The sequence below is a fragment of the Protopterus annectens genome, chromosome 10.part0 (assembly GCF_019279795.1).
Source record: "Protopterus annectens isolate FY-2018-M chromosome 10.part0, PAN1.0, whole genome shotgun sequence".
Classification (NCBI taxonomy): domain Eukaryota; kingdom Metazoa; phylum Chordata; order Ceratodontiformes; family Protopteridae; genus Protopterus; species Protopterus annectens.
The window spans coordinates 1,503,192,998-1,503,218,399 of NC_056744.1; the positions used below are offsets into that span (position 1 = coordinate 1,503,192,998).

The 25,402-nt window shown below is 44.6% G+C and overlaps 1 protein-coding gene across 1 annotated transcript in view; it reads left to right on the forward strand.

The window, feature by feature from the left end:
* LOC122813695 (zinc finger protein 160-like) overlaps positions 1 to 25,402 on the forward strand; it is a 369,040-nt gene that overhangs the window by 240,655 nt on the left and 102,983 nt on the right. The window contains exon 4 of the mRNA XM_044086149.1: positions 55 to 181. Within this exon, the coding sequence (XP_043942084.1) occupies positions 55 to 181 (127 nt within the window). The remainder of the gene's footprint in view (positions 1 to 54; positions 182 to 25,402) is intronic.

Below are 25,402 nucleotides of genomic sequence, written 5' to 3' on the forward strand. Positions count from 1 at the left end.
CCATTATATTTTCCATGCAAAAAAAGAAGCTAAAACACATTTGTTTCTTTTCAGGTACAAGAAACTTCTGAGGTTACAGCTGCTACTTTTCCTGAAGAGGAATCACAGTTTGTGAGCAGATCAAAAGAGGACTTTGACCAGGAAGTCATGCCTCAGAACTCTGAAACCTTAGTTTCAGCAGGTAAGTGTGGCCACACATTAGAAACAGAGACCTTTATTCTGATAGCCTGCATGCTTCTTTTTAAAACTGCCTTCCAGGATAATTCACAAAATTTCACTTTACATGCAAAAAATAGAAGTTATGTTCTTACCATAACGTTCCATGTTAGTTGTCTTCTTCTCGCCTTCTTCTTGCTGGATGGGTTCGGAGCCGACCTCGGCTCCGACTCGGCCACTCTAAAGCTCGAGAGTTGGTTCCACCGGCTCGAGGCTCCCCTTATATCCCACAATGCTAGGCGAGAGTTACCTCAGATCTCGTTTGTAAGCTAACCCCAGCTTATAACAGAAACAGTATAACTGTAAAAAACAGAATCCACCTCTAAGAACAGGAAGAAGAAGGGTGACCTACATCCTGAAACAAGAAATATGCATAATAGCATATAGCTAAGAAAGAGGTGGCAGAAAGAGAGGTCACGATCACAACTCCTCTAGGTCTGTCCAGGCCAGGGGGAAGGAGGGTGGGACGCAAGAAGAAGGCGAGAAGAAGACAACTAACATGGAACGTTATGGTAAGAACATAACTTCTATATGTTAAGTTGTCTATCTCCTTCATTCTTGCTGGATGGGACCGTCCCTAGCACCTTGTCCCGGTGGCCTAACGGAACAGACTCCTGAGAACAGTGGAACCAAAATTAGCTCTATGCCTAGAAGCTAAATCCAACTTATAATGGGAAATAAAAGTGTGAGGAGTAGCCCAAGTAGCCGCTGCACAAATGGTGTCAATAGGCAGTCTGTCTTGGAAGGCTAGAGAAGTAGCCAAAGCTCTGGTGGAATGTGCTTTAGGCTTATTAGGCAGTTTTGGTGTCTAATCTCATAAACAAGGGTAATCAGAGATGTTAGCCATCTGGATAAAGATACCTTTGAAACTGGAAGTCCCTTTCTGCTTTCCGCATAGGAGACAAACAGTTGATCAGATTTTCTGAATTGTTTCGTCCTGTCCAAGTAGTACCTTAATTGACGATGAACATCCAGACAGTGTAATTTTTGTTCAGACCTATTTGAATACTCAGGAAAAGACAGGGAGGTCAATGCACTGGTTTAGATTTGATGTTGAAACCACCTTAGGCAAAAGGACGGGTTAGTTCGTAGGAAACTCTGTCCTTATGGAACACAAGGTAAGGAGAACGACAACTGAGTGCTTGAAGTTCTGAAATTCTTCTAGCTGATGTGATAGCCACCAGAAAGAGAGTTTTCCATGATAATAACTTTAAGGAACATGAAGCTGCAGGTTCGAAGGGAAAGAATCAAAGAAGCAAGAACTAAATTTAGGTCCCAAGGAGAAGGAGGATTTCTTACAGGAGGTCTGAGAAGAAAAACTCCTTTCAAAAAGGCTTTGCAGAGTTTGTGGGACATTAGGGCAGATTCAGAAATACCCACATGGAAATTAGAAATAGCCGCCAATTGAACCTTAAGAGTAGATGGAGATGAACCTGCATGGAAAAGTTCAGCAAGAAAATCAAGGACTAGTTGGATGGAAGCGGTGAAAGGATCTATGTCCTTTCCTTGTGCCCAATATGAAAAACGTTTCCACTTACTCAAATAAATCTTTCGAGTGGAAGATTTATGGAAGCTATCAAAATATCTCTAACAGAGTGAGATAATTGAGGAAGCCTGGCTACGGTTGGAAGTGGAGGAACCAAGCAGTGAGGTTCAGAGAGGGGAGGGAGCGATGAAACTGACCCGACTGATGGATCAAAAGATCTGGAACTAGGTCCAGATTCCACGGTCGCTCCAAAAGAAATCGATGCAGAAAGGGGAACCACACTTGCCGAGGCCAGTAAGGAGCAATGAGGATCAATGAGGCCTTCTGAGCGATAGCTTTCTGTGTTACTTGAGAGATCAGTGGGAAAGGTGGAAATGCATACAGAAGTCCCCGGGGCCAAACTTGGACTAGCGCGTCCCTGCTGGGTTGGCCTGGTAAAGGGAATAGAGTGAAGTATTCTCTGCACTTGCTGTTTTGGGGAGTAGCAAAAAGATCGCAGCAAGGCTGACCCCACTTGAGAAAAATCTCTCTCACTACAGAGTCTTTCAGAGACCACTCGTGAGGCATGAGAATAGCTCTGCTCAACTTGTCCGCAATGTGATTGGACTTCCCGGGGATGTGCGTTGCTGTCAGAAAACGCTGAGAAGAAATCGCCCATTGCCACAGTCTGAGTGCTTCTCGACACAGGGGGTATGATCTGGTTCCGCCTTGTTTGTTGATGTACCACACTACAGACATATTGTCTGTCTGGATTGCAATCGTTCCCAAAGGAAGAGAGTGTTGAAGGGCTTGCAACGCTAAAAGCACTGCTCTCATCTCCAGAACATTTATGTGCAAGTGGCATTCGTTTGGTTGCCATGTGCCCTGGACTGTCCTGCCCTGATAATGCCCCCCCCCACCCGATCAGGGAGGCATCCGTTGTCAGAGTAGCAACCGGAGGAGGTGGAACAAATGGTCTCCCCAACAGGAGCTGGGGGGAAGACATCCACCACATGAGATGCTTTTGCACGCCATGTGATCATAATGGTGTGAGACATTGGAAGTTCCTGGTATGACCATTGAGAAAAAAGCATCCACTGAAGGATCCGCATGTGGTATCTGGCCAATGGAAGGAGATGTATGGCCGCTGCCATGATTCCCAACACCTTTAGAACTAACCTGGCTTTGGCTCTGTTGTTGTTGAGAAGTAGTGATACTAATTTTTGAATGTCTGATATCCTTTGGTTCGTTAGTGTTGCAGACATGTTTACAGTATCTAAATTTGCGCCTATGTAGGTAATAGTACGACAAGGCGACAAAACAGACTTTTCGCAATTTATTGAGATACCCAGTTTTTGACAGACGCGAAAAGTGTAATCTCTGGCCATCAGAAGGAGATGCTTGGTGGGAGCTGTGAGGAGCCAGTCGTCCAAATATGGAAACACCTGGAATCCTTGTCGTCTCAGGTGAGAAGCTACCACTGCCATGCATTTGGTAAACACCGGGGCAGTGGTGAGACCAAAGGGCAGGGCCCTGAATTGAAAATGACTGGTTCCCAGCCTGAAGCGGAGGAATCTTCTGGAGCGTCTGTTCATCTTTATGTGATAGTACGCGTCCTGAAGGTCTATAGAGCACATCCAGTTTCCTTTCCCCAATAGGGGAAGAATGGATTGCAGCGTGACCATCCGAAATCTTGTTTTCTTGACCGATCTGTTCAAGATACTGAGATCCAAAATTGGTCTCCAGTCCCCTGTTTTCTTTGGAACTAAAAAGAACCTTGAGTAGATTCCGGATCCTAGTTGGTCTGCTGGCACTGTCTGAATAGCTCTTTTTGCAAGCAGTTTTGAAATTTCCAAAGCTGCTATATCCCTTTGAGCGAGAGGAACATCTGGAAGGGATTTTTGACTGATTTGGAAAAGCGAAGAAAGGGAATAGAATAACCTTCGAAATGATGGACTGTACCCATTTGTCTTGTGTCAAGGATAGCCAGGCTTCTGGGTACAGTGACAATCTTCCCGACTGCCTCGAAGATGGGCAGTCGGGCAACACCTCAGGGATGCTGAAAGGGCTTATCGGAGGACGTTCGATTGCCCTGGTTCTGCGGACCCTCTGCCTCTAGGGCGACGTCTACCATTATTGTTCCCCTCTGCCTCTGGCGGGAACCGACTCTGTCGTCAGGCTAAGTCCCTTGAGATTGTTTACGGAACCACATCTTTCCCCTTCTGGCCTTTGGGGTAAGGCCTAGAAGGAGTAGAAAACGGACTCCGACGGCAGAAAGGGTCTTGCCATCAGTCTCGCACCTAGTCAGGGTCTCTTTCACTTGTGGACCAAAAGAGATGATCCATCAAAAGGGAGTTCGTGAAAAGACGCCTTGAAAGGTTCCGCAAAATTGCATAGCCGCATCCAGGCGTGCCTACGTAAGGCTACCCCTGTTCCTGGCTCTGCTCGCTCCATCGGCCGCATAAGAGAGGAGGCGCATGGAGGAGTTGGAAATAGAATTAGGATAGCCAGCTGCGTGTTCATTTTCTCTTGAAACCCGCAGCTGTAGGGTCCTTCAGCATTTCACTCGCTTCTTTGATCAAGTCCCTTTGAAGACGAGTGAAATGGCACAGGTAATTCAGCTAACGCATAGTAAATGTCGCTGAGGAGAACATCCGCTTCCGTACCTATCCATGGACCTAGATTCCTTGTTAGGTGGATGGACAGGCACTGAAGGATCGGCCAGTTCCTTCTTTGTGGCGGCAGCTACCACCATAGCATCCACAGAGACTCCTTTTGATAAAAATTCCTTGTCTGATGGAGCTGTGATGAATTTGGAGGGTCTCCTGGGAGTGGGGTCCACTGAATCAGGAGCCGTCCATGCCTTTTTAGCAACCACCTGCATGAGGGGGTCAAGGGGGACACCCAGGAGGTGGAAGGACGAGAGCCAAACGCCTCAAGATACACAGATTCGTCCTCCGAAGGGTTGAGGGCTGGCCAATTTCCCTCTGTTTAAGGATCTCCAGAATGTCTGCAAATGAGACATCTTCAGAAGGGGAACGGGGAACCCTCAGAATCATCCAGATCTGTGTCCGACGTGATAGACTCAGGTGAGTCAATGTGCTTCCTCTTGCACTTCCTCTTCCGAGGGGCTCTTCTGCCAAATCAGGAGAGGCCTCGAAGAGGATGAAATCCCCAAAGGGAGCTCCTGAGGAGTTGGCTCTCTGCGGTCCGGGATGAGGGAGTGAGTCGACTTACCCTGAGGCAGCATAGAGGGAGGGGCTGACGGAGCCGACTGTGGAGTAGAGCCAGGCTCTAACACACTCCGCATGACCTCGAAAGCACCCCTGTCAGGCAGAGCCAGAGGTCCCCGCTCCGAGGAGCTAAGGATCCCCCTCGGCACCGACAGTGATGGCTCCGAGGCCGATGTCGGAGCCGAACTCACCAGCGCCGAAGCACCGAGAGGGAGAGGAGGGTCGGACAAGGGTCCGATGCCACTCACCCCCTCGGAGCCGACGAGGGAAGTCCGGCGCCGAGATTCCTCCATGGAAGAAAACGGAGCTGACGACGGAGCCGAAGACAATTGTCTCGGCTCCGAGGTGACCACAGTCTCGGTTCCGACACGACCCGGCTCCGAACTCAAGAGAGTCGAAGGAGGAAGGAGTTGATGGACCGGGGCAGGCACCGACTGATGAGTCAGGCTCTGAAGCATCTGGGCTAGTGCCTCGGACTTGAGTAGTCGACTCACCACCCTCTGAAGGTCATGATCGGACAGCCTCGATGACCTAGAGGAATGAGACCTTTGGCTCCGTTCAGACAGCAGGGGAGATCCTGGAGCCGAATGAACGGAGCCAAGAGAAGGTGACCTAGACCTCTTTCTGGTTGTCGGCTCAAGATCTTGTCGGAGCCGACACGGGTACCTCGATAACCTCGGCTCTGGCGAGCCGAGAAGCCACAGAAACTGTGGACTGAGTCTTATCGGCTCCAGCCGAGCCGATAAAGGCAAAGGTTGAACAACCTGAGGTCTCGGCTCAGAAGCCGGAGCCGAAGACCTCGATGCCTTGGAGGGCTTCCCTGTTGAGACAGACAGGGAATCCTCAGGCTTCAACAAGCCTCTCAAAATAAGCTTGTTTTTCTTTCCTGCAGGACCCTGGGGCTGAAGCCATGGCAGACAGCACAGGAGTCCTGCAGGTGCAAAGGCCCCAGACAATAGACACAAGAAGTGTGAGCGTCTGTCAGAGACATTTTCTGACAGCACGCATCACACTTCTTGAATCCGGAGACCTTTGCTTCTTTTGACATAGCCTAACTGGTGAACACAAACACACACTCAAACACACCAGTTATACCCTGTCAGAATAACAACTTTAGTAAAAATACTAAAAAAATAAAGTACAATAAACAGTAGTACACTACACAAACACTCCCTAGGGAAGGGAAGGCCTAAGGCCCAAGGGAAGAACTAAAAGTTCTTTTAACAAGAAACGGGAAAAAATTAGGTTCGGGGATAAAGTTCAATGAACTATACTAATTTAAGAATTATTAAACTAAAAAAGGGGTAAAAAGAGTAACTTTTTATAGAAAAAGCTAAAACTCACCAGGAACCGGTAGAACAACCAACCTCGAAGCTGTAGCGGCAAACGAGATCTGAGGTAACTCTCGCCTAGCATTGTGGGATATAAGGGGAGCCTCGAGCCGGTGGAACCAACTCTCGAGCTTTAGAGTGGCCGAGTCGGAGCCGAGGTCGGCTCCGAACCCATCCAGCAAGAATGAAGGCGAGATAGACAACTTAACATGGTTCTGTTCCCCTCACATGCGTAACGCTTCTGCTGTTATCAGCTTTTCTTTCAGTAGGTTACAGTGATTATTGAACACTCTCTTAATGCTCCACTTCACATTTTTAATATCTTCTGCTTTACAACATCGGCATTGTTTCCAAACATTGATGTCCTTACATATGAAAAAGAGCCTGTGTCTTGAAAGCTTTGCTGTTTGTTATCTTCATTAAATTTTACAAATGTTGGAACAGTGGTTGTTTTTTTGTCTTGAATTTTTTCTGTTTAACCACTGGATCTTAAGCTACCTGGAGCACAATATTTTGTTTATTTGTTTATTGATGTCAAGGCTAAACCTATGGATGTTCTTGTGGGTCATAAGCATTTGTTTAATGCTTCTGTTGCGGAATTAAGTCCCTGCAAGAAAAGGGTAAGGCCTTACAGGAGTTGAAGCATATTTTTGTTTCACCTATTCCCAAGTTTCAGAGGAATTACCCTAACAAGCCTGCCTTTGTCAGTAGACAGTCTTGCCCTCCCCCAGGGATAAAAAGGTTGGTAGAAGGGCTCCACCTGGTAAGGCTACCTAAACTCCTTCTACTCAGAGCCACCTTTTCCTGACAAACCAGTTGCTGTCTGACTATCCTTGTCCTGTTCTTACTCCCATTCCTCTTTCTCAACATCTTTCCCTCTCCGTTCCTTTTTGGTTAAAGATCACCCAAGTCTCCCAAATTCTTTCCATCATTTGACAGGATTATTAAATGGTTTAGAAATCCCCCCCCCTTTTTCGACATTCCTCAGCCTCCTCAGGAACAAATGTTGGCTCAAGGAACAATTCAAGAAGTTCCAATCCCTCAGAGGGGGAAGGGATTTTCTTCCATAATGTTCTTGGTCCCCAGGAAAGAAGGCATTTGGAGACCATTCTGGACCTTTCTCAACTAAATACCATTTAGAAGATCCTTTACTTTCAGATGCTGCCCCCTCAAACCTTCTTTCCTGTGCTGCTTCCTCAGGCTTTTCTAGTCTCCCTGGATCTGAAAGATGCTTATTTACACATCTCTGTTCATCCCCCTTTGAGGAAGTTTTTACATTTCTCTGTTGCTTCCTGGCATTTTCAGTTCTCTGCTTTGCCTTTTGGCCTCTCTACTTCCCCAAGGGTCTTCATTAAATGCCTCACTCCTGTGATTGCTTTCTGCAGGTTAAAAGGGATACAGGTCTTTCCTTACCTGGACAACCTGCTTATTCAGGCCTCCTGTACAGAGATATTACTTCAGTATTTAAATTTTGCTGTTTCTGTCCTGCAAATTCTGGGGTCTACTGTAAATTTCTAAACGTCTTCCTGCCTCCTTTTGAGTATCATGTTTTTTCTGGGATGCAGGATTTCAGACTGTTCCAATGATGGCATCCCTGCCTCCTCCCAAGGCTTTAACACTGATTGCTTTCTTTAAATCCATTCTTCCTCTGGCTTCAGTTACATCCAGAGAATTTCTAAGGACTCTCTGTTTTTTGGCTTCCCCCATTCCTATGCTCCTTCTAGCCAAACTCCACATGAGAAAGCTTCAGTGGCTTCTAAAGTCTGTTTGGCTTTAACATTCTCATCCTTTAGATTTTCTAGTCCCTCTACTTCCATGCCTCAAGCGGGAACTTTAGTGGTGGATTCATCATTTGTCCCTCAACCCAGGGCTTCCTTTTCAACCTCCACTCCCCTCCAATCCCCTGTCTGGAACATTTGGTATTGTAGGTGATAAAGATTTAGTCCCCTACAGACGCCTATTTTATGAGGACGTGCTTCACGTCCTGCAGGAGGCCTGGAAACCCACTACTAGGAAATCTTACTTGTCCAAATGGAAAAGGTTTACTTTTTGGTGTCTTTCTTATAACTTGGATCCACTTACTGTGGATGTTCCTTTGGTTCTGTCTTATTTGTGTGTATTGCTCAATGCTTATTTGGCATATTCTTCTGTTAAGGTCCATCTATCAGCTATTTCTGCTTGTCTGCCTTTGATTCCCCCTTTCGCCTCTAGTTTTGAGGCAAAACCATTTCTTAAATCCATCCTTCACATTAGGCCTCCCAAGAAGCCTGTCCTTTCTTTCTGGGACATTAATTTTGTTTTAGAAAAATTGACTCAGGCTCCCTTCGAGACTGCTACTTCAGCTTCCTTACAGGATTGTTCTTGGAAGACTGTTCTTCTTTTGGCCCTTACCTCTGCCAAATAGGTGTCTGAGCTGCAAGCCCTTATGGCTGTTATTCCTTTTTTTGTTTTTTCATGAGGACGAGATGTCCCTTCATAATAATCATTCTCCCTTAACCAGTCTATTCATTTGTCCACTTTTTTCCCTTCTCCACACACTGCTAGTGAGAAAGCTTTGCACACAATGGATTTGCATAGACAACTCGGATACTATTCAGATAACACTAAAGCTTTTCGTAAATCTGAACATCTTTTTGTTTCTTTTCATCTTAGGTCTTTAGGGTTGGTTGTTCCCAAGCAAACTATTTCTTCTTGGATATTTAAAGCCATTTCTTTTTGCTATTCTAATTCATGGGAAGAGCCTTTCGTCTTCTGTTACAGCTCATTTTATTAAGGATTTGGTTTCTTCTGGTACTTTTATCAAGGGTTTGGATACTAATTCTATTCTTGAGATGGCTACCTGGACTTCTATGCATACCTTTACCAAACATTTTTAGTTGGATGTGATTTCTAGGACCAGAGCTGACTTTGCCGGGGCCATTCTCCATGGCTTCTTAGAGGGCTGTGCTGGCCCTTCCTCTCCCAATCTTTTTCCTGAGTTACTGCACTTTCCCCATTGTAAAGAATACTGTAACAGTGATATGAAAGGACATAGTACAGTTGGGTAAAATCTTACTGTAACAGTAGATGTCCTTCTCTTCACTGTTGCAGTATTTGCTAACCCCCCCCCCCCCCGGTTCTTTTTCATTCTGGATGTGCTTGTTACCTACTATTATACTTGGAATGTCATTCCTACTGGGGATTTTTCACTTCTGAGGATTGTATGTCCAGACATCACCTTTATGCCATGGACGGGGAGCATATGTTTGATGTGTACATGTTTTCTGTTTGTCTCCTGTGTACTCAAATTTCCTGCTTCCTTCCAAAAATAATGCTGTATGTTTTGTCATGCCATACAGCTCTTTCACACACTTATCCTTAGCCTTCTGGCCTTGGTTGTGGCTGAAATGAGTTGACAAACGATCCAACAGTTAAGTAAATAAAATGAATTAGTAAATGTGATTCAGTCCATAGAATATGGCATGGGTAATTATGGAAATGCAAAACAAGGTATTAGCACAGAAGTGCATAATACCATGTGTAAAGATAAATGTTTATTAATAGTGTACACAGAAAGTGTTGAACAGACTAGCTATTTCATACACAGAATCAAGTGAAGGTCAGAAGTAAAGCAGGAAGCCCAGATAGGGAAGAAATGATGTTCATTGTGTTTCACTGTTGCAGTCCTTACAAAATGGGTTATCTTGCTCCCGGTAGCCCACAGTCGGCCAGAATACCAAAGTCCTTGGTATATGACGTCAGTTGCCTTTGGTTTAGGCCTGACGTCAGGACGTCAAGTACAAAGGAAGGCAGCTGATGACATTTCCTCAGTCTTTCTTGCCGTGGAGCCCAAAGCAGGAGCACTTTGCATGAGTGCCGGTCAGTCGAGTACCTTCTTTTTGTATTCAGACTGCTTAGTTGAAGACATCCTTAGATAAGTACCCCGTTGGGGACCCTCTTTTCTTGCTCTAACGAATGTCAGAGAAAGTTAATAACTGTCTTGCCTGTGGAAAACAGATTCCACACCGTGATTTTCACTCCTATTGTATTACTTGTTTGGGCCTTGAGCACGACGTCCCTAATTGTGTTATCTGTGCTTCTTTCAACCCACGTACCATACGCCGTAGAGGTAGGATCTTGTTCAAGCATTTTGGAGTTTGGCCTAAGCTCGTCAGTATGGCGTTGTCTGGTCTCCCGACTTCAGATGTTCCTAAGAAGCGCAAGGATAAGGACCGCAACAGGCTTAGGGTCAAATTAGCTGGTGACGTCCCTGTTAAGTTGGTTGTCGGGCCAGCAGTAGTCAGTGTGGTGCTTTCTTTGCCCCTGCAGTCCACAGATGTTCAGCAGCAGGCGTCTGCGGAGACCTTTACTGAGTCCTCCGTACCGCAGGCTTCTACTTCGTTTTCTGACCCTCTGCTAGTCACCGCCTCTGATGGATCTGGAACCACTAAGCAGGCTTCGGCTTCTGAGGCCTCTCTTCTTCGCCCGGAGACCAGATCCAGACCGACAACCTTGATTCAGACTTCTGCGGTGGCTAGGCCTCCTGAGTCCCCTCTGCTTTCTAGCAGGCCTTCCAGCCAAAAATCTACTCCATAGCAGGTACCAGCCTCCCCTCAAATGCCTCAGTCTCGGATGATTAAAATGACTAGTGATCTCCTGACCCTTATCAGGGGCTCTTAGCCACCTCCTTCTAAGAGGACTAGGGAATTGTCTCCAGAAGTTTTGTCTGCCTCAGACTCTGAGGTTTCCCGCAACTCTGCTGATGAAGACAAAAACTCTCAACTTTTTTCTGGTTTTGAGGATTCTGATGCAGAAGACTCCATCCCTTCTGCCTCCCCTCCAGAAGATTTTTCTTTTGGAGATACTCTGAATATTCTTAGGGAGCATTTCAAATGGGAAAGTCAGGGCTACCCTTAGTCTAAGAAATGGATTAGGGAATTCTTGGATTTGCCACAGCGTAAGCCTTTGGCTATCCCCCCAGTTTTGGAAGTTGTTGATGATGTTTTCATGGAGAATTCTTTGACTCCTAATTCTGTTCCTCCTGCTACCAGAAAACCTGACTGGTATTATAGAGTTCCTGATTCTTATCAGTTCCTTTTCAAGAATCCTACTGCTGATCCAGAGATTATTTATCAGGGCCCTAAGGGTGGTAAAGCCACGGTTGCTAAAAATCCTGTTCCTTCTGACAGGGAATCTAGGGCCTTGGATAGATGGGGTAAAACGGTTTATACTTCTTCCACCCTGGCTATTAGGTCTGTTAATTGTCTTTTTCATATGCTTAAGTAACAGCAGCATACGTTGGAGGCTATTAAGGCTAAAATTGCTGGTGTTCCTTCCCTGATGGAGAGTAAGGACATGGAGGATTTATTGAATTCTGCAACTCTTGTCACTAAACATTCTCTACATTGTGGTTTCGATACTTTGGAGGCTTCTTGCAGGGCAGCAGCCACTGGTTCTGTCATTAGAAGACATGCTTGGCTCAGGGAACAGCCCCTTTCTGAACCTGTCAAATTTAAATTACTGGATGTGCAGTTGCACAAGGAGAATCTTTTTGGTAGCAAAGCAAAAGAAGTGTTGAAAAAGTTGGAGGATAAGGCCAAATCTATGCAAACTGTTAAGGACTTTCTGCAAGTTCAGCCTACTCGTTTTAGTAGACATTACCCTTTCAAGAATTGGACTTTTCCTGACCCTAGTAAACCGGTCGTACTAGGCCTAGGGCTTACAGGTCTTCTAGGGGACAGACTTCCACCCCTCAAAAGGCTAAGCATTGGCAGGCTTCCTCTTCAGAATCGCGGAGTTCTAAGCAAACTCCCCAAAGCAAGCATTCCCAATGACTCCGACCTTCCCCCGCCTATCTCTGCGGGCCCAGGATTTCCTTTGGGGAGGAAGGTTAGCCATTTTTGCAGATGTCTGGTTCACCATTACAGATGACAAATGGGTGCTCCAGATCGTATCCCAGGGCTACAAGTTCTCCTTTCACACCTTCCCTGTTCACCAAGGTTACCCAAATATCCCCCCAAATCAAAGGGCAGAAGCAGAAAAACAGGTTTCTTCTTTGCTAAACCTGGGAGCAATAGAGACAGTTCCTGCACTACAGATAAGCCAGGGATTTTACTCAGGACTTTTCCTGGTTCCCAAAAAAAGGGGGCACCTGGCGCCCTATTCTGGATTTGTCCATTCTAAACACTTTTCTGGTGATTCCCAAATTCAAAATGCTCACTCTTCAGCAGTTGCTGCCAATGCTGGCCAAGGATTCCTGGCTGGTGACTTTGGATCTCAAAGAAGCTTATCTGCACATCCCAATAAGGGAAAGCTATGGCATTTCCTTCGCTTCAGGGCAGGGAACAGGCACTTCCAATTCTCTACTCTGCCCTATGGCTTATCTACTGCTCCCAGAGTTTTTACAAAATGCCTGACTCCAGTCATTGCTTTTTGCAGGCAACAAAACATTCATATTTTTACCCTTACTTGGATGATTGTCTTATTCAGGCAAACTCTCCAGAGCAACTTCTAAAGGATTTGGACTTTGTAAAGAACCTCCTCACCTCTTTGGGCTACACCATCAATGAAAAGTCAAAATTGGTACCCACCAGGGAGATTGTATTCCTGGGAGCGAGCGAAAGTTTTCCTCCCTAAAGAGAAACAAATGGATCTTTTGAATTAATTCAGAAATTTGGCAAGCATGACACAGCTCTCTGCAAGGCAATTCCTGCAAGCCCTGGGATTCATGGCTTCATGTATTCCGATGATTCCATATGCCAGACTGTATATGAGGAAAATACAATGGTACCTCAAAAACCTTTGGTGTCAACACACTCAGGATTTGGACTTGATACTTCCTCTGATTCCCTGCCTGCAGACTGAGTTCCTTTGGTGGGCGACAGCCTGTGCACAGAACAAGGGCCTGCCTTTCTGTCCACCTCCTGCCAGGCAGACTCTTAACACAGATGCCTCAGACTACCTTGGGGAGCATATCTAGAGGGCATATCTAGAGGGCAGATGCATTCAGGGGACTTGGAACTCTCAACAGGTTCATTTGCACATAAATCTGAAGGAATTGATGGCAGTCCAGCAGGCCTTGATGGCTCTCAAGCATCTTCTCTCTCCTGGTACTCTTCTGGTCAGGACAGACAACACCACAGTCATGTGGTACATCAACAAGCAGGGAGGGACTCACTCTTACCCCCTGTGCAGGCAAAGCATGATACTATGGTCCATAGCAGCTTCCATGGGCATTCATCTGATAGCTCAGTTTCTTCCAGGAAGGCTCAGCACCTTGGCAGACTGGTTGAGCAGGCAGGTCCTGGATCCTCACGAGTGGCAACTAAACAAGACCATATTCTATCGCATCATTCAGCATTGGGGCACTCCGCAGGTGGATCTCTTCTCATCTCCAGTCAACCACCTTCTTCCAACCTTTTGCACCAGGGATAATCACAACAAAGCTTGTTAATTGAATGCTCTGTCCTTCCCCTGGACACAGCTGTTGATCTATGCATTCCCTCCTCTGCCTCTTTTTCCCAGAGTGCTGTTAAAGGTAAGGGACGAAAAACCAAGGGCCATCATCATAGCTCCAGACTGGCCCAGACAACATTGGTATCCACTACTTCGCATTCTCTCCCAGTCTCAGCCTTGGTATCTTCCCCTGATACCAGATCTCTTGGTTCAGGAGGGGGGAAAAATTCTGCATCCTCATCTTCAGACTCTGCATTTGGCAGCTTGACTCATAATTTAAACCTTTCCCAACAGGTGGTTGAGGTCCTTTGTGAGGCCAGGAGGCCTAGCACTAGGAAGTCTTACACAGATAAGTGGAAAAGATTCTCCATTTGGATGCAGACTAGAGGAGGAGAAGACCTTCTCGACCTACTCTTCCTCTTATTCTTGACTATCTGGCAAGGTTGCTTAATAATGGACTTTCCTTTTCTTCTATCAAGATTCTTGCTTCAGCTATTTCTGCTCATTGTTTCTTTGAGCATCTCATTTTTTTCTCATCCCTTAATGAAACAGTTCCTCAGGAGAGCTAGCAATTTAAAGCCTCCCAGAAGGGCACCTACTCCTGCTTGGGATCTTAATTTTGTACTTGAGAAACTTACTCTGCCTCCTTTTGAACCAGCTGCTTCAGCAGACCTGAAGTTTCTCTCCTGGAAAACTGCCTTTCTCTTGGCTATTACTTCAGAGTTTCTGAGCTGCAGGCCTTAATGGCAGTAGAGCCTTTTATTATCTTCCATGTGGATCGGGTTTCTCTTCAAACTAATCCCTCCTTTATGCCTAAGGTGGTTTCTAGCCTGACTCTTAACCAGTCTATTCATCTGCCTGCCTTCTTTCCTAATCCTCAGAACAAAGGGGAAAGGTTACTGCATTCCTGGATGTGCATAGACAGCTTAGATTTTACCTGAACAGGACTAAACCTTTTCGAAAGTTGGATAAGTTGTTTGTCAGTTTTGCTCCTGGAGCTCAGGGCAAAGCTATTTCTAAACAGACCATTTCTAAGTGGATTGCTCATTGTATTCACTTTTGTTACAGCTTGGCAAGGTTCCTCCTCAGAGTATTAGGACCATTCTACTAGAGCAGCCTTTACTTCAGCAGCTTTTTTAAGAGGTGTACCTACTAAGGACATCCTGGAAGCAGCTACCTGGACTTCTGTCCTCACTTTCACTAAACATTACGATTTTCCCTTGTTTTCTAAGTCCAGGGCTGGTTTTGCCACTGCAGTGTTGCAGGACATCCTTACCCAACCCTTAAACAGTGGGTGTTCCTCCTCCCTTTTGTTTTTTTCCTGGGCTTTGGGAATCAACGCATTTTATAAGGACTGCAACAGTGAATACACTCAAACATATACATTTATGGTAAGTGTACACAACTGTACTTTGTGGTGCTTGTTTATGAGGCTTAGTGATGTTAACAACAACTAGTCTATTTTGTCTTATGCTGTGGGTACACGCTCATTCATTAGCCAGTAGTAAATTATTTTTGTAAAGAATTTGAAATTAGATTGAGAGTCAAGAATTAGTGATATCTCCTTGATGGGATTTAGGTTGTTGCCTCTTCTTCCCCAGTCACCGTTGAGTAATTCTGAAAATTCCAAGTTTGGGTTTTTCTTCTGCACAGTCTAAAACATGATGTAATATGTAAGCTGCATAAGTGCGAGTGCTTCCCAACCTGCCTTTTCTTTTGTGCTGTACACAGAGTTCTGATCACAAGCCTTCTGTCATCAGTGAATTCCTGTGTTGTCATGCTTGAAGTTCAGAAAAGTGCCCACATAGCTCTCAAGTTACGAAGCAGGACTTGCATTTCTATTACCTTTATTGGTTGTGGAAGGAGTTCAGTATGGATAATTACTGTGTCGGTCAGTCTTTCGTTTTATCCACTTGAAGTTGCTATCAGAAGAAGCTTTTGCCGTATTGTCACCGAAAAGAATGATGGCGGTCAGCAGCTTGTTAGCTGACCAAAGGGGTGTTCCTGCATGCATCCTTGAAGGATGTCATATCATTGCCATAAAGAGTAAGTTCTCATAGGGCAGGTTGAGGTCTGGCTTTCTAAAATATGAGACTGATGTTTAGCTGCTACCCATCCCTTCAGGTGCTAATCTTGTCCTTGACCAAAGAGAACTCAAACTTGCACCCATTCTCCCTTAGTGCATGACATTAGGATCGATGAAAGCTTGCTCAAGGCTTCCACTCTTGGGGGGGGGGGGGGGGGGGTTAAATGCTGGATTTACAGCACAGCTCAGGTGCTACTTGATTGGTGTTTAGGGCCTATTAGTTTGATTCTTGGAAGCAGTCCCTTGAGTCACATGATCACGGAGCAACAGTACTTAGGATTTAAAGCTGTCTTCCTCGGGCAACACCAACTCACTTTAGACCAGTAGATCCCAGATGTAGAGGATTTGTTTGGAATCATATCATACCAAGCCTTGCATCGCAATGGCTAGATGTTAAACAGATGTTTTTCTAGTGGGAACTTCAGCCATGGGTAAGGATCACACACTTAGAGTACAGACTGATGACTGAACAGTGCCCAGCTATCATGAGCCATTTCCTTGTCCCCTGGCACCTCTTGTGCTTCTGTCGCAAGATTACATTCACACAGATCATACAGAAATACCGTGTGCTAGCTTATTTGCCCAAAGACAGTTTAATGAATAAACTCTGGCTTCTTTGAGTCAGAGGTTCCTGAGGCAAACTTGGGAAAATGAGGCATCCACTCCCCCAGGGATGACACTTTCTTTTGGAGAAATACTTAGCGTATGAAGAACAGCTTAGACCAGCCTTGATCTTTTGTTCCTTCCCAGCAGAAATCTGTGGAAGAATGTCAAGGAAAGTGTCCTGAGGAGTCCTGGGATGTTTGTGGTCAGTGCTGCAGTACTGAGTCTGGGTCTTTCTGCAATGCAGAAGCCTGCTACTAGCCCAGTTTCAGAGCCTTTACATCGTCCATAACCAAGGGACATCTTATGACAATCTGGATGCCAGGGCATAAGAAGAGTGTCTGGCACCATCTTGAGTTCTTTCTAGCTGTGCAATCTAGTATACTTCACATGTAAACCAGAATGGCTTCAGTGGTGAAACAATGATCCACTAAACGTACAATATAATTCAATGAACTTTATTAACAACACACACACACAGGAAAAAATAAATAAATAAATAAATACTAATCCAAATAGACCAAATCCAAGCACTTTTGTCTCCTGTGTAGGAGACTTTTTCAAGAACAGAGCATGCCCAACAACTGAAGACATTTATAACATCCTTAATTAAATTTCAAATCAAAAGACCAATCATTTTCTGTTTCTACTAATTAATCCATGTAGTACCAAAATAAAAGAGACAGTGGTAAGACACGGCTTAGAAATCAGAGGTACAACCAGGATACCAAAAAATACCTCTGAATTAAACTATAACAGAAGTTCACAACTCAACAAAAGAGACGAGTAATGCTCAAAATTCTCCAAACAAATTCAGTATTTCCAATGAATCAATTCAACGGAATATAGTCCAACATACAGGAACTTTAATAGTGCATAAAAGTAACAAAGTAGTAAGCGCTTTCACCGACTGGCTTCATCAGACTAATGAATGATTAATTAACACACAATTTAAAAAGTAACTGATGAGTTACTATATGCTGAAAAACTCTGACATCATATCCTGTAAACCTAGTGAATGATTAATCAACACACAATTTAAAAAGTAACTAATGAGTTACTATAGGCTGAAAAACTCTGACATCACATCCTGCAAACCTGGTATACAGGTAACTAATACACACAATTTTGGTATCCTGGTTGTACCTCTGATTTCTAAGCCGTGGTTTACCACTGTGTCTTTTATTTTGGTACTTTATGGTGATTGTTGCTTACGACACAGTGTTTTTTGTCATCTGGTGGAGCGTTGGTGTTATTTAATTAATCCATGTAGTATAAGGTGTAACATTTAAAGGTGTAACACAATAGGATATACAGTTCTACCACGGTCAAACAATACAAATATTAAAACATTTATATGTGTATACTGTTTATGCAATAATTAGTAGGAATTAGCCTTCTAAATATTGGCCTTTCCCACCTAGACAAGACAGGGGTAGGCCTCTCTGTGGTAAAACACAGAGGCAATCTAGGCTATGGAAAACAACAATAACAAATGGCAGAGGGCTCCAAAGAACCCACCCAGCACAGATAGCACCTGAAGATATATTCTGCTCCACTCTCCCTTACCATTTCCCATCCCTTATAGACCTCTGGCATGAAGACTGTCCTTCTTCCTAAACTTTGGGTAGCCTACTTAGATCCCCTAAATGTACAGGGGATTTGGTCCCCGCAGCAGATGAAGCTACATATAAACCAAAAGGAATGATTGGCAGTTTACCTGACCAAAAATGCCTTTCAGCGAAGCTTAAGCTCAGGGGCATTACAAATCTGGACAGACAACACCACAGTTATGTAGTACATCAACAAACAAGGGGGATCTTTGTCTTACCCTCTATATAGCCTTGCAAGAAAAATTTGCATGCTAGCTGAAGAGATAGAGTTAAATCTCTTAGCCTCTTACATTCCAGGCCAAACTAAATCCCAGCAAATTGATGTTGAAAAGAGTGGTCATGTTGGATTTGACTATACAGTGTGGGTCCCCTTAATAGACCTGTTTGCCTCTCTCCATAACAAGAAACTACAGAAGTTCTGCTCCAGAACACAAGCAGTAGCTTGGAAAATAGATGCATTCTCCTTCACATGGACAAACTGGTTCCTGTATGTATTCCTGCCATTACCCCTGATCCCCAAGGGTACTAACAAAAATCAGGGTGGACAGACCCAGCATGATCCTAGTGGCTGCCTTCTTTCGGAGACATCACTGGTTCTGGCTTTCCCTTCTCCTGACTTTTAGTGAGGGAAGATTAAACACCTTACCATGGGAGATAGCTCTCCTCAGCCAAGTCAAGGGGTCAGTCTTCCACCCCCACCTAGTCACTCTCAAGTTAATTGCTTGGAAGATTAAGTTTTGACACCTAGGATTACATCCTGTCCCAAGGATATGCTCTTTATTCTAAGAGAAGCAGGAACGCCCAATACTAAGAAGTCATACCTGGCAAAAATGGGGGGAAAAAATCTCTTAATGTCACAGCAATGACATTAACTCTGGTCAAGCGGACATCATCTCAGTCTTACAGTACTTGTCAGACTTATTTCACTAGGACTTTCCTATTACAGTATTAAGGTACATGCATCCAAAGCAAACTACACCCTGTTAAATGATAGTTTATCAAAATTCAGTGCCTCTCCTAACCCCGAGTTCACAATAGTCTGTGCAAAATTTTTCAGACACCCTGTGCAACCATGTAAATGGCTGTATATAAACCGATGTACCTACTAGAAGTAAGCCCAAAACAGAATCTAAAAAAAAAAAACACACCGGTGGATTCCTAACTTTAATAGGATATGTAAAAAAAAGGAAAAACTCATGGCTTATGCCTAGAAAAGCAACTCCCATAATGATAATAGCTCTCTGACTAAATTGAAAAGGAATCTAAGAAGACTAATTAGAAAGCCATTTACTAGGTTGATAGACTACCACAAGGCCTTCTACATTTGCATCCAAAACCGTAAAAGGCAACACACATAAGTGTACTGAACTGGTGGTCAGTGGTGCCATGTTCACTAAGCAGAGCAATGTAGCAAATTTGCTGAATGAAAAATTCAGCTAAGTCTTCACCCCCCACTCCCCCCCCCTCCATGAGATACTTACTAGCATACTCCCCACACTATTAACAGGGAACAGGTCCTGCCGGTGCCTGCTAAGGCCAAAACCCCAGCCTCACTGGGCATCCCACCAGTACACCGGGATGCATCATAAATAGCTGGAAAACTGACCTGTCAGGACTAATTGAGTCACTTTTCAACTATAGCCTCAAAACAGTCTTTGTAGTGGAAGAATGGAGGGCTGCAACAGTTATCCCACTTTGAGTCCAGAAACTAAAGACCTATTTGTCTAACTAGTCTAATATGCAAAGCCATGGAATTAACTGCCATCAAAATGATCAACAGTGGCATAGGCAACCTTCAGACACTGGACCCAACTCAGTTTGGCTTTGTCAAGGGAAGATCATGTCTACTAAACCTGGTGGACTTCTTTGATGAGGTCACCAAGGCAGTGGATGAGAGGAAGATTGTGCATACTGCTTACCTGGACCTGGGTAAGGCATTTGATACAATACTGCAGTTGGGTATAGTTGACATACTCACTGAACTGGGCATAAACCCATACATAACTCACTGGATTGCCAGCTGGCTCACAGACAGGACCCAGGAAGTCAGGATTAGTGATGTCACCACTGAGATACCTCAAGATTCTGCGTTGAGACCGCTCCTCTTTGGCATTTACTTCTCTGAGATTAAGGCTAGTGTCAAGGGCCTTTGGCTGACTAAGTTTGCAGATGAATGCAACTTGAGAGCTGTTAAAGATTCCCCGATACAAACGTCTTACAAGAGGGTCTAACATAGACAAATGACTGGTGCCAAAGTCATGGACTAAAAGTCAATGCCAAGCAATGCATTATAGTGCTTTTTTGGAAAACTGCCACTAAGGCTAATTACTTCATCGATAGGACACCCCTAAGAGTTGACCCAGTAGTCGTAGTTTGGCCTTTGACCAATATGTGGACAAGGTGTTAAGAAAAGCATTCTGTGTTGCCCAACCAACTTATAAATAAGGGCATGGCATAGAAGTCAAAAGAAGTCATAATGCCACTTTATTTGGAGCTTTTCAGACTGATCATTGAATATAATGTCCCCTTCAGCATGTACCTAACCAAACATTTGCGACAGTTGGAACACCCACAATGGTTCTTTATCAGGAGATTTCAGGGTATAAACACATTGTCCAGTATGGATCACCTTAAAGCCCTTTCTCTATACTCTGTCTTCTACAGGTTACTGAGAGGATATCTATGGCATACAAGGCATTCGTGGACCCAGCTCTGATGGACCTTTTGCACATTTGCAAAATGAACAGCATCAGAAGTACTAGATCCAAGGATTTATGTTTTGCTTGTGATATAAATAAGACATGTTGGCAAGACATAACGTGTCTCAGAGCATCCCCATGCTGTGAAACAAGCTCCCCATCCCTGTAATTTAGAATCCTTCCCTGACTCCATTTAGGTGTAACCTTGACCAGTGTATAGAAACCGGAAGTTCTTCCTGGGTCTGGCACCCATGTCTCTGATAGTTTGGGCATTACTGTCTGCCTGCCTAACATACACCCCTCCCCCACACACAACCTCTAAAAGCTTCCTAACATATCCCCTCCTAATAAACACCCATGATACATGGAGACTCAATTGGGTTGGATTGCAGAGCTAGACTTATAAACGATCTGGTGGTCATTAGCCTGGTGTGTAACTATGACCCTATAAGGAACCTCATTCCAGCATGGGATCTAAATAATATGTTAGAAAAACTGACCTTGCCCCATTTTGAACATGCTGCCCCTGCCTTTCTAAAGATGCTAACCTGGAAGACCACCTTCCTTATAGTTGTTACTTCTGCTGAGAGAGTTTCTGAGCTACAGGCCCTGGAGTAAAGAACCTTTCACACTTTTCCACAGGGATAGAATCACCCTTAGAACAAACCTATCCTTTATGCCTAAGGTGGTGTCAGAACTACCTCAAACCAGGCTGTTCACCTACCAGTCTTCTACCCATATCCACAGAACAGGGAGGGCAGAGCAAGTCCTCCACTCCGTGGATGTGCACAGGCAGATCAGGTACTATCTAAACAGGACAGAAAACAATAGACAGAGCAATTGCTGGTGGCTTTCACAGAGGGAAAACAGGGTAAGCTTGACTCCAAACAGACCATGTCTAATTGGATAACTAATTGCATTAAAATTTGTTACCCACACCATGAAAAGGATTTCTTTCCTCAAAGGAGTTCCCATTCAGGCCATCTTAGAGGCAGCCACATGGAGCTCAGTGCACACCTTCACAAAGCACTATAACTTAGGCAATGTGTCCAGGGCTAGCACAAGTTTCACTCCTGCCATCTTGCAAAATCTAATTTCCTAAGGTCATACAGATGACCACACACCCACCTTTTAGTTTTGAAAGTCCTACAAAGAATCAGAACTACAATATTGACTATGAATAATATAGTACAGTTGTGCCTCACTTACCATTATTGTAGATGTTTGAGTAGATCAGTGTTGCAGTACTTACTGCCACCCTGCAGCCCATATATCTGCTGACTACTTGTCTCCCTCTTGCTGGGTACAGGGGGTAGAGAATTTGCTTCTGGAGATTGTCCTTGCAGTTCCATCATCCCCTCTTTGCCTCCTATATGCTTTTCTCCTTTTCACTGAAATCCAGACAACTGGGGAGGTTGTGCTGTCCTCAGGCATCAGACTTGCTCATTCACTGCTTAGAAAGAACTGAAGTTGATGCTGATGGACACCCCTCTTATAGCCTGACATCCAGATGTCGTTGCTGGATGTCCATTGTCTAGGGATGATGTAAAGACACTGGAAATTGTCGCAGGTTTCTGCATGTCAGGAAGATGTAAAAATCAGTACTGCAACATTGATCTACTTGAATATCTACGATTATGATGAGAAGGACACAACTGTACTTTATCAATCTTGAAAAGCCACCCATTAAGGATGTTATCTAAGTAGCTTAGTGACAGCCTGTATATGCCTCTTCAGCTGCTAAGAAGGAAGGTGCGCTGTGTAAGTGTCCACCTGACTGGATAAAGCAACTGATCAAACTTCTTGGTGCTGAATTCTTTGTCGTCTTTGTTCCAGTCTACATCCCAGAGACCACACATTTCCCACATTTACTTCAGGCATGAAGTCCAGACAGATGTAACAAAAAACTTTTTTGTCATGTTTGAGATCAGTACCCTCCATTGTTCATCTTCCCCATCCCAGTTTTGACCCATGGTTAGGAAGACTCTGGATAAGCTTAAGGACATTTCAGTTTAGGCTGCTGCTGGACCTAGTAAAGACTTTTGTCTGTGGCTTCAACAGTGGGCTTTATATGTTATGGTATAACCTTGACTGTGCAGGTATTGTGGTTAAGCTGTCATGCTTATGTATGTGCCTCCAGAGGAAGGCATGGCTGATATTGTTCTCCCTGGAGCAGGAACTCCGGACCAAGACCCTAGATGTCTGTGTCATAGAGGAAGTGCTGTTCAGCCAGACCTTGCCAATAACTCTTATGGAGAAAACAGATCCTCACCTCTGTGGATGGGCTTTGTATTCCATTTCTTTCAACTTTTAAACCATAGTCAGCTCCCAAAACAGTAAGAGATCTCAATCTATGTGAAAGGCTCTGAAATGTCACATAATCCTTAACCTGTGTGTTGGCTTAGACAACCAGAAAGAACAACCTGGGTAGCTGCTTTCCCAGAGTCTTGTATTTGGTCAGTCTTTGATTGCTTATATTGGAGGAGGACAGTTCTCCAGATTTGCCCCAGCTTGGAGAACCATCACCATGAATCGGTGTGGTCTTGACATGATCATACTCTGCCATGTCTTGAAGCTGACAAATCTTCCATCGTAAAGGCCTTCTCTGTCAGATCGTTTCATCTCAGTGGAACCGTTTGGAGAAGTTCACATTCTTTTTTTTTGCTTGAAATGTAGATCATATGATGTTTTTTGTAAGAGGATCAGAGTTTTTCAGTCACCATGATGTTCTTCGTGTTTCACTGTTGCAGTCATCACATTTGGGTTATCTGCTTGCAGTAGTCCTCATTCGGCCTGATTAACAAAGTCTTGGGTCCTGCGTCGGTTGCTGTCCCTTCTTCCGTGACATCAGGTTGTCAGGAGTATAAAACATGCAGCCGACACCATTACATCAGTCTTTCTTGCCATGCGGTGCCCAAAGCAGAAGCAGTTCGCAAGTGCCTGTCGGCCAACTCCTGAAATTTTCGTTTTCGAGTTTCAGAACCGAAGACTTCAACTAAAAGTTAAAGTACTCCATTGGGAAAACTTTTTCTTGCTCTAAACCGATGTCAGTAAAAATAAATAATTGCATTACTTGTGGAAAGCAAATACCATCTAAAGATTTTCATTCATACTGTATTCCTTACCTAGGCCCTGACCACGACATACCTCGCTGTTGGTTTTGTGCCTTATTTAAACCACAAACTATCCGTCTTCGGTATATTTTCGCTTCTAAATATTTTGGTGTTCAGTTAATTATCCTGATATGTCGTCGGTAAGCCATCCGACTACCGACATTCCGAAAAAATGCAAAGATAAAGATAGAGACAGGCCGCCTAGGTCCAAAGCTGCTGACGATGCTTCTCCTAAGCCAGTCGCCAGTTTGCCGATACTCAGTGAGGCGCTTTCACAGCCCCTGATACCTGCTACTTCAGATTCGCAGACCTCTACTGAGACCCATTCAGAGTCCGGTATGCCATGAGATGCTTCAACTGTGGAACCTGCAGTTGTCTCTACTTTGGATGGGTCCAGAGTCACTGTGCAGGCACAGGCTTCTGAGGGTGTATCCAGGCCTACTGACTTGCATATTAAAGCAACGCCATCTTCTTCTTCAAGGCCTAAATCTTGAACCATGCCTAGAAAACGAACACCCAGACTGCATGGTCAGGCCTCTATGCCCAAAAAACAAATGATAAGAATGGCTGAAGACCTTATTACTGTAATCAGGGGAAGCCAGCCTTCACCCTCTAAGAGACCTAGGACTGAGTTTGCTTATGATGCTTCTGACCAGGATTCTGAATTTTCTGTTTCCTCTGATGACCAGGATTTACCCTTATCTACCTATGAGGATTCCGATGCAGAGGACTCTATTCCCTCTGCTTCTCCCCCAGAGGATTTCTGTTTTGGTGAAACCTTGAATACTCTCATAGGTTCATAGGTTCATACTAGGCTATCTGCCCAAGGGCATTTATAAGCCTAGCCCATAGTTATGTGACTTTCGCCACCCCTTTAGTTTGAATAAAAAGTATGCCTATCATTTTTCTGTGCCTCTGTCAAGCAGTGACACTGAAGTAATCCCTGGGGTATATCTGCGATCTCCCATCCATTGGTCAAGATTCCTCTTGAACAAGGCCAGCGAGGTGCTCTGCCTCACATGTACCGGGATTTTGTTCCACAGCATAGGGAGTCTCTGGGTGATGAATCTGTCCCTCCAGCACGTTCTATTTATAACCGTGTCAAGGTTTAAGTCTCCCGCCCTTGTGGTTCTGAGGGATCTAGATTTTTTGAGGTGAAGCATATTCATCAAATCTGGGTTTGACATGTCCTTATATGTCAGGCACAGGTCACCTCTGAGCAAGCGGTATGAGACTGAATAGAGCTGGAGTTCTTTCAGTCGGGCAGCATAAGACATATTTTTGAGACCCTTTATCCTTTTGGTGAGGAACTTTTGGGGCCTTTCAAGCTGCAGCAGGTGTCTGGTCAGATACATTCGAACGGGCATTGTACTCAATCATAGGTCTAATGAGTGATGAGTACAGGGGACGATGACCTCCCTTGATCTAGATGTGAATCCCTTCATGATCAGGTGGGCGATATAGAAGGTTTTCCTAACTACTTTAGCAACATGAGTGTCAAACGAAAGGCTACTGTCAACTTGGTCCCCAGATCCCTGATGACTTTTTCTGTGCTCAGTGGATTGCCACCTATATGGTAGCTAGGGGTAACCTTGTTTTTCCCAAGGGT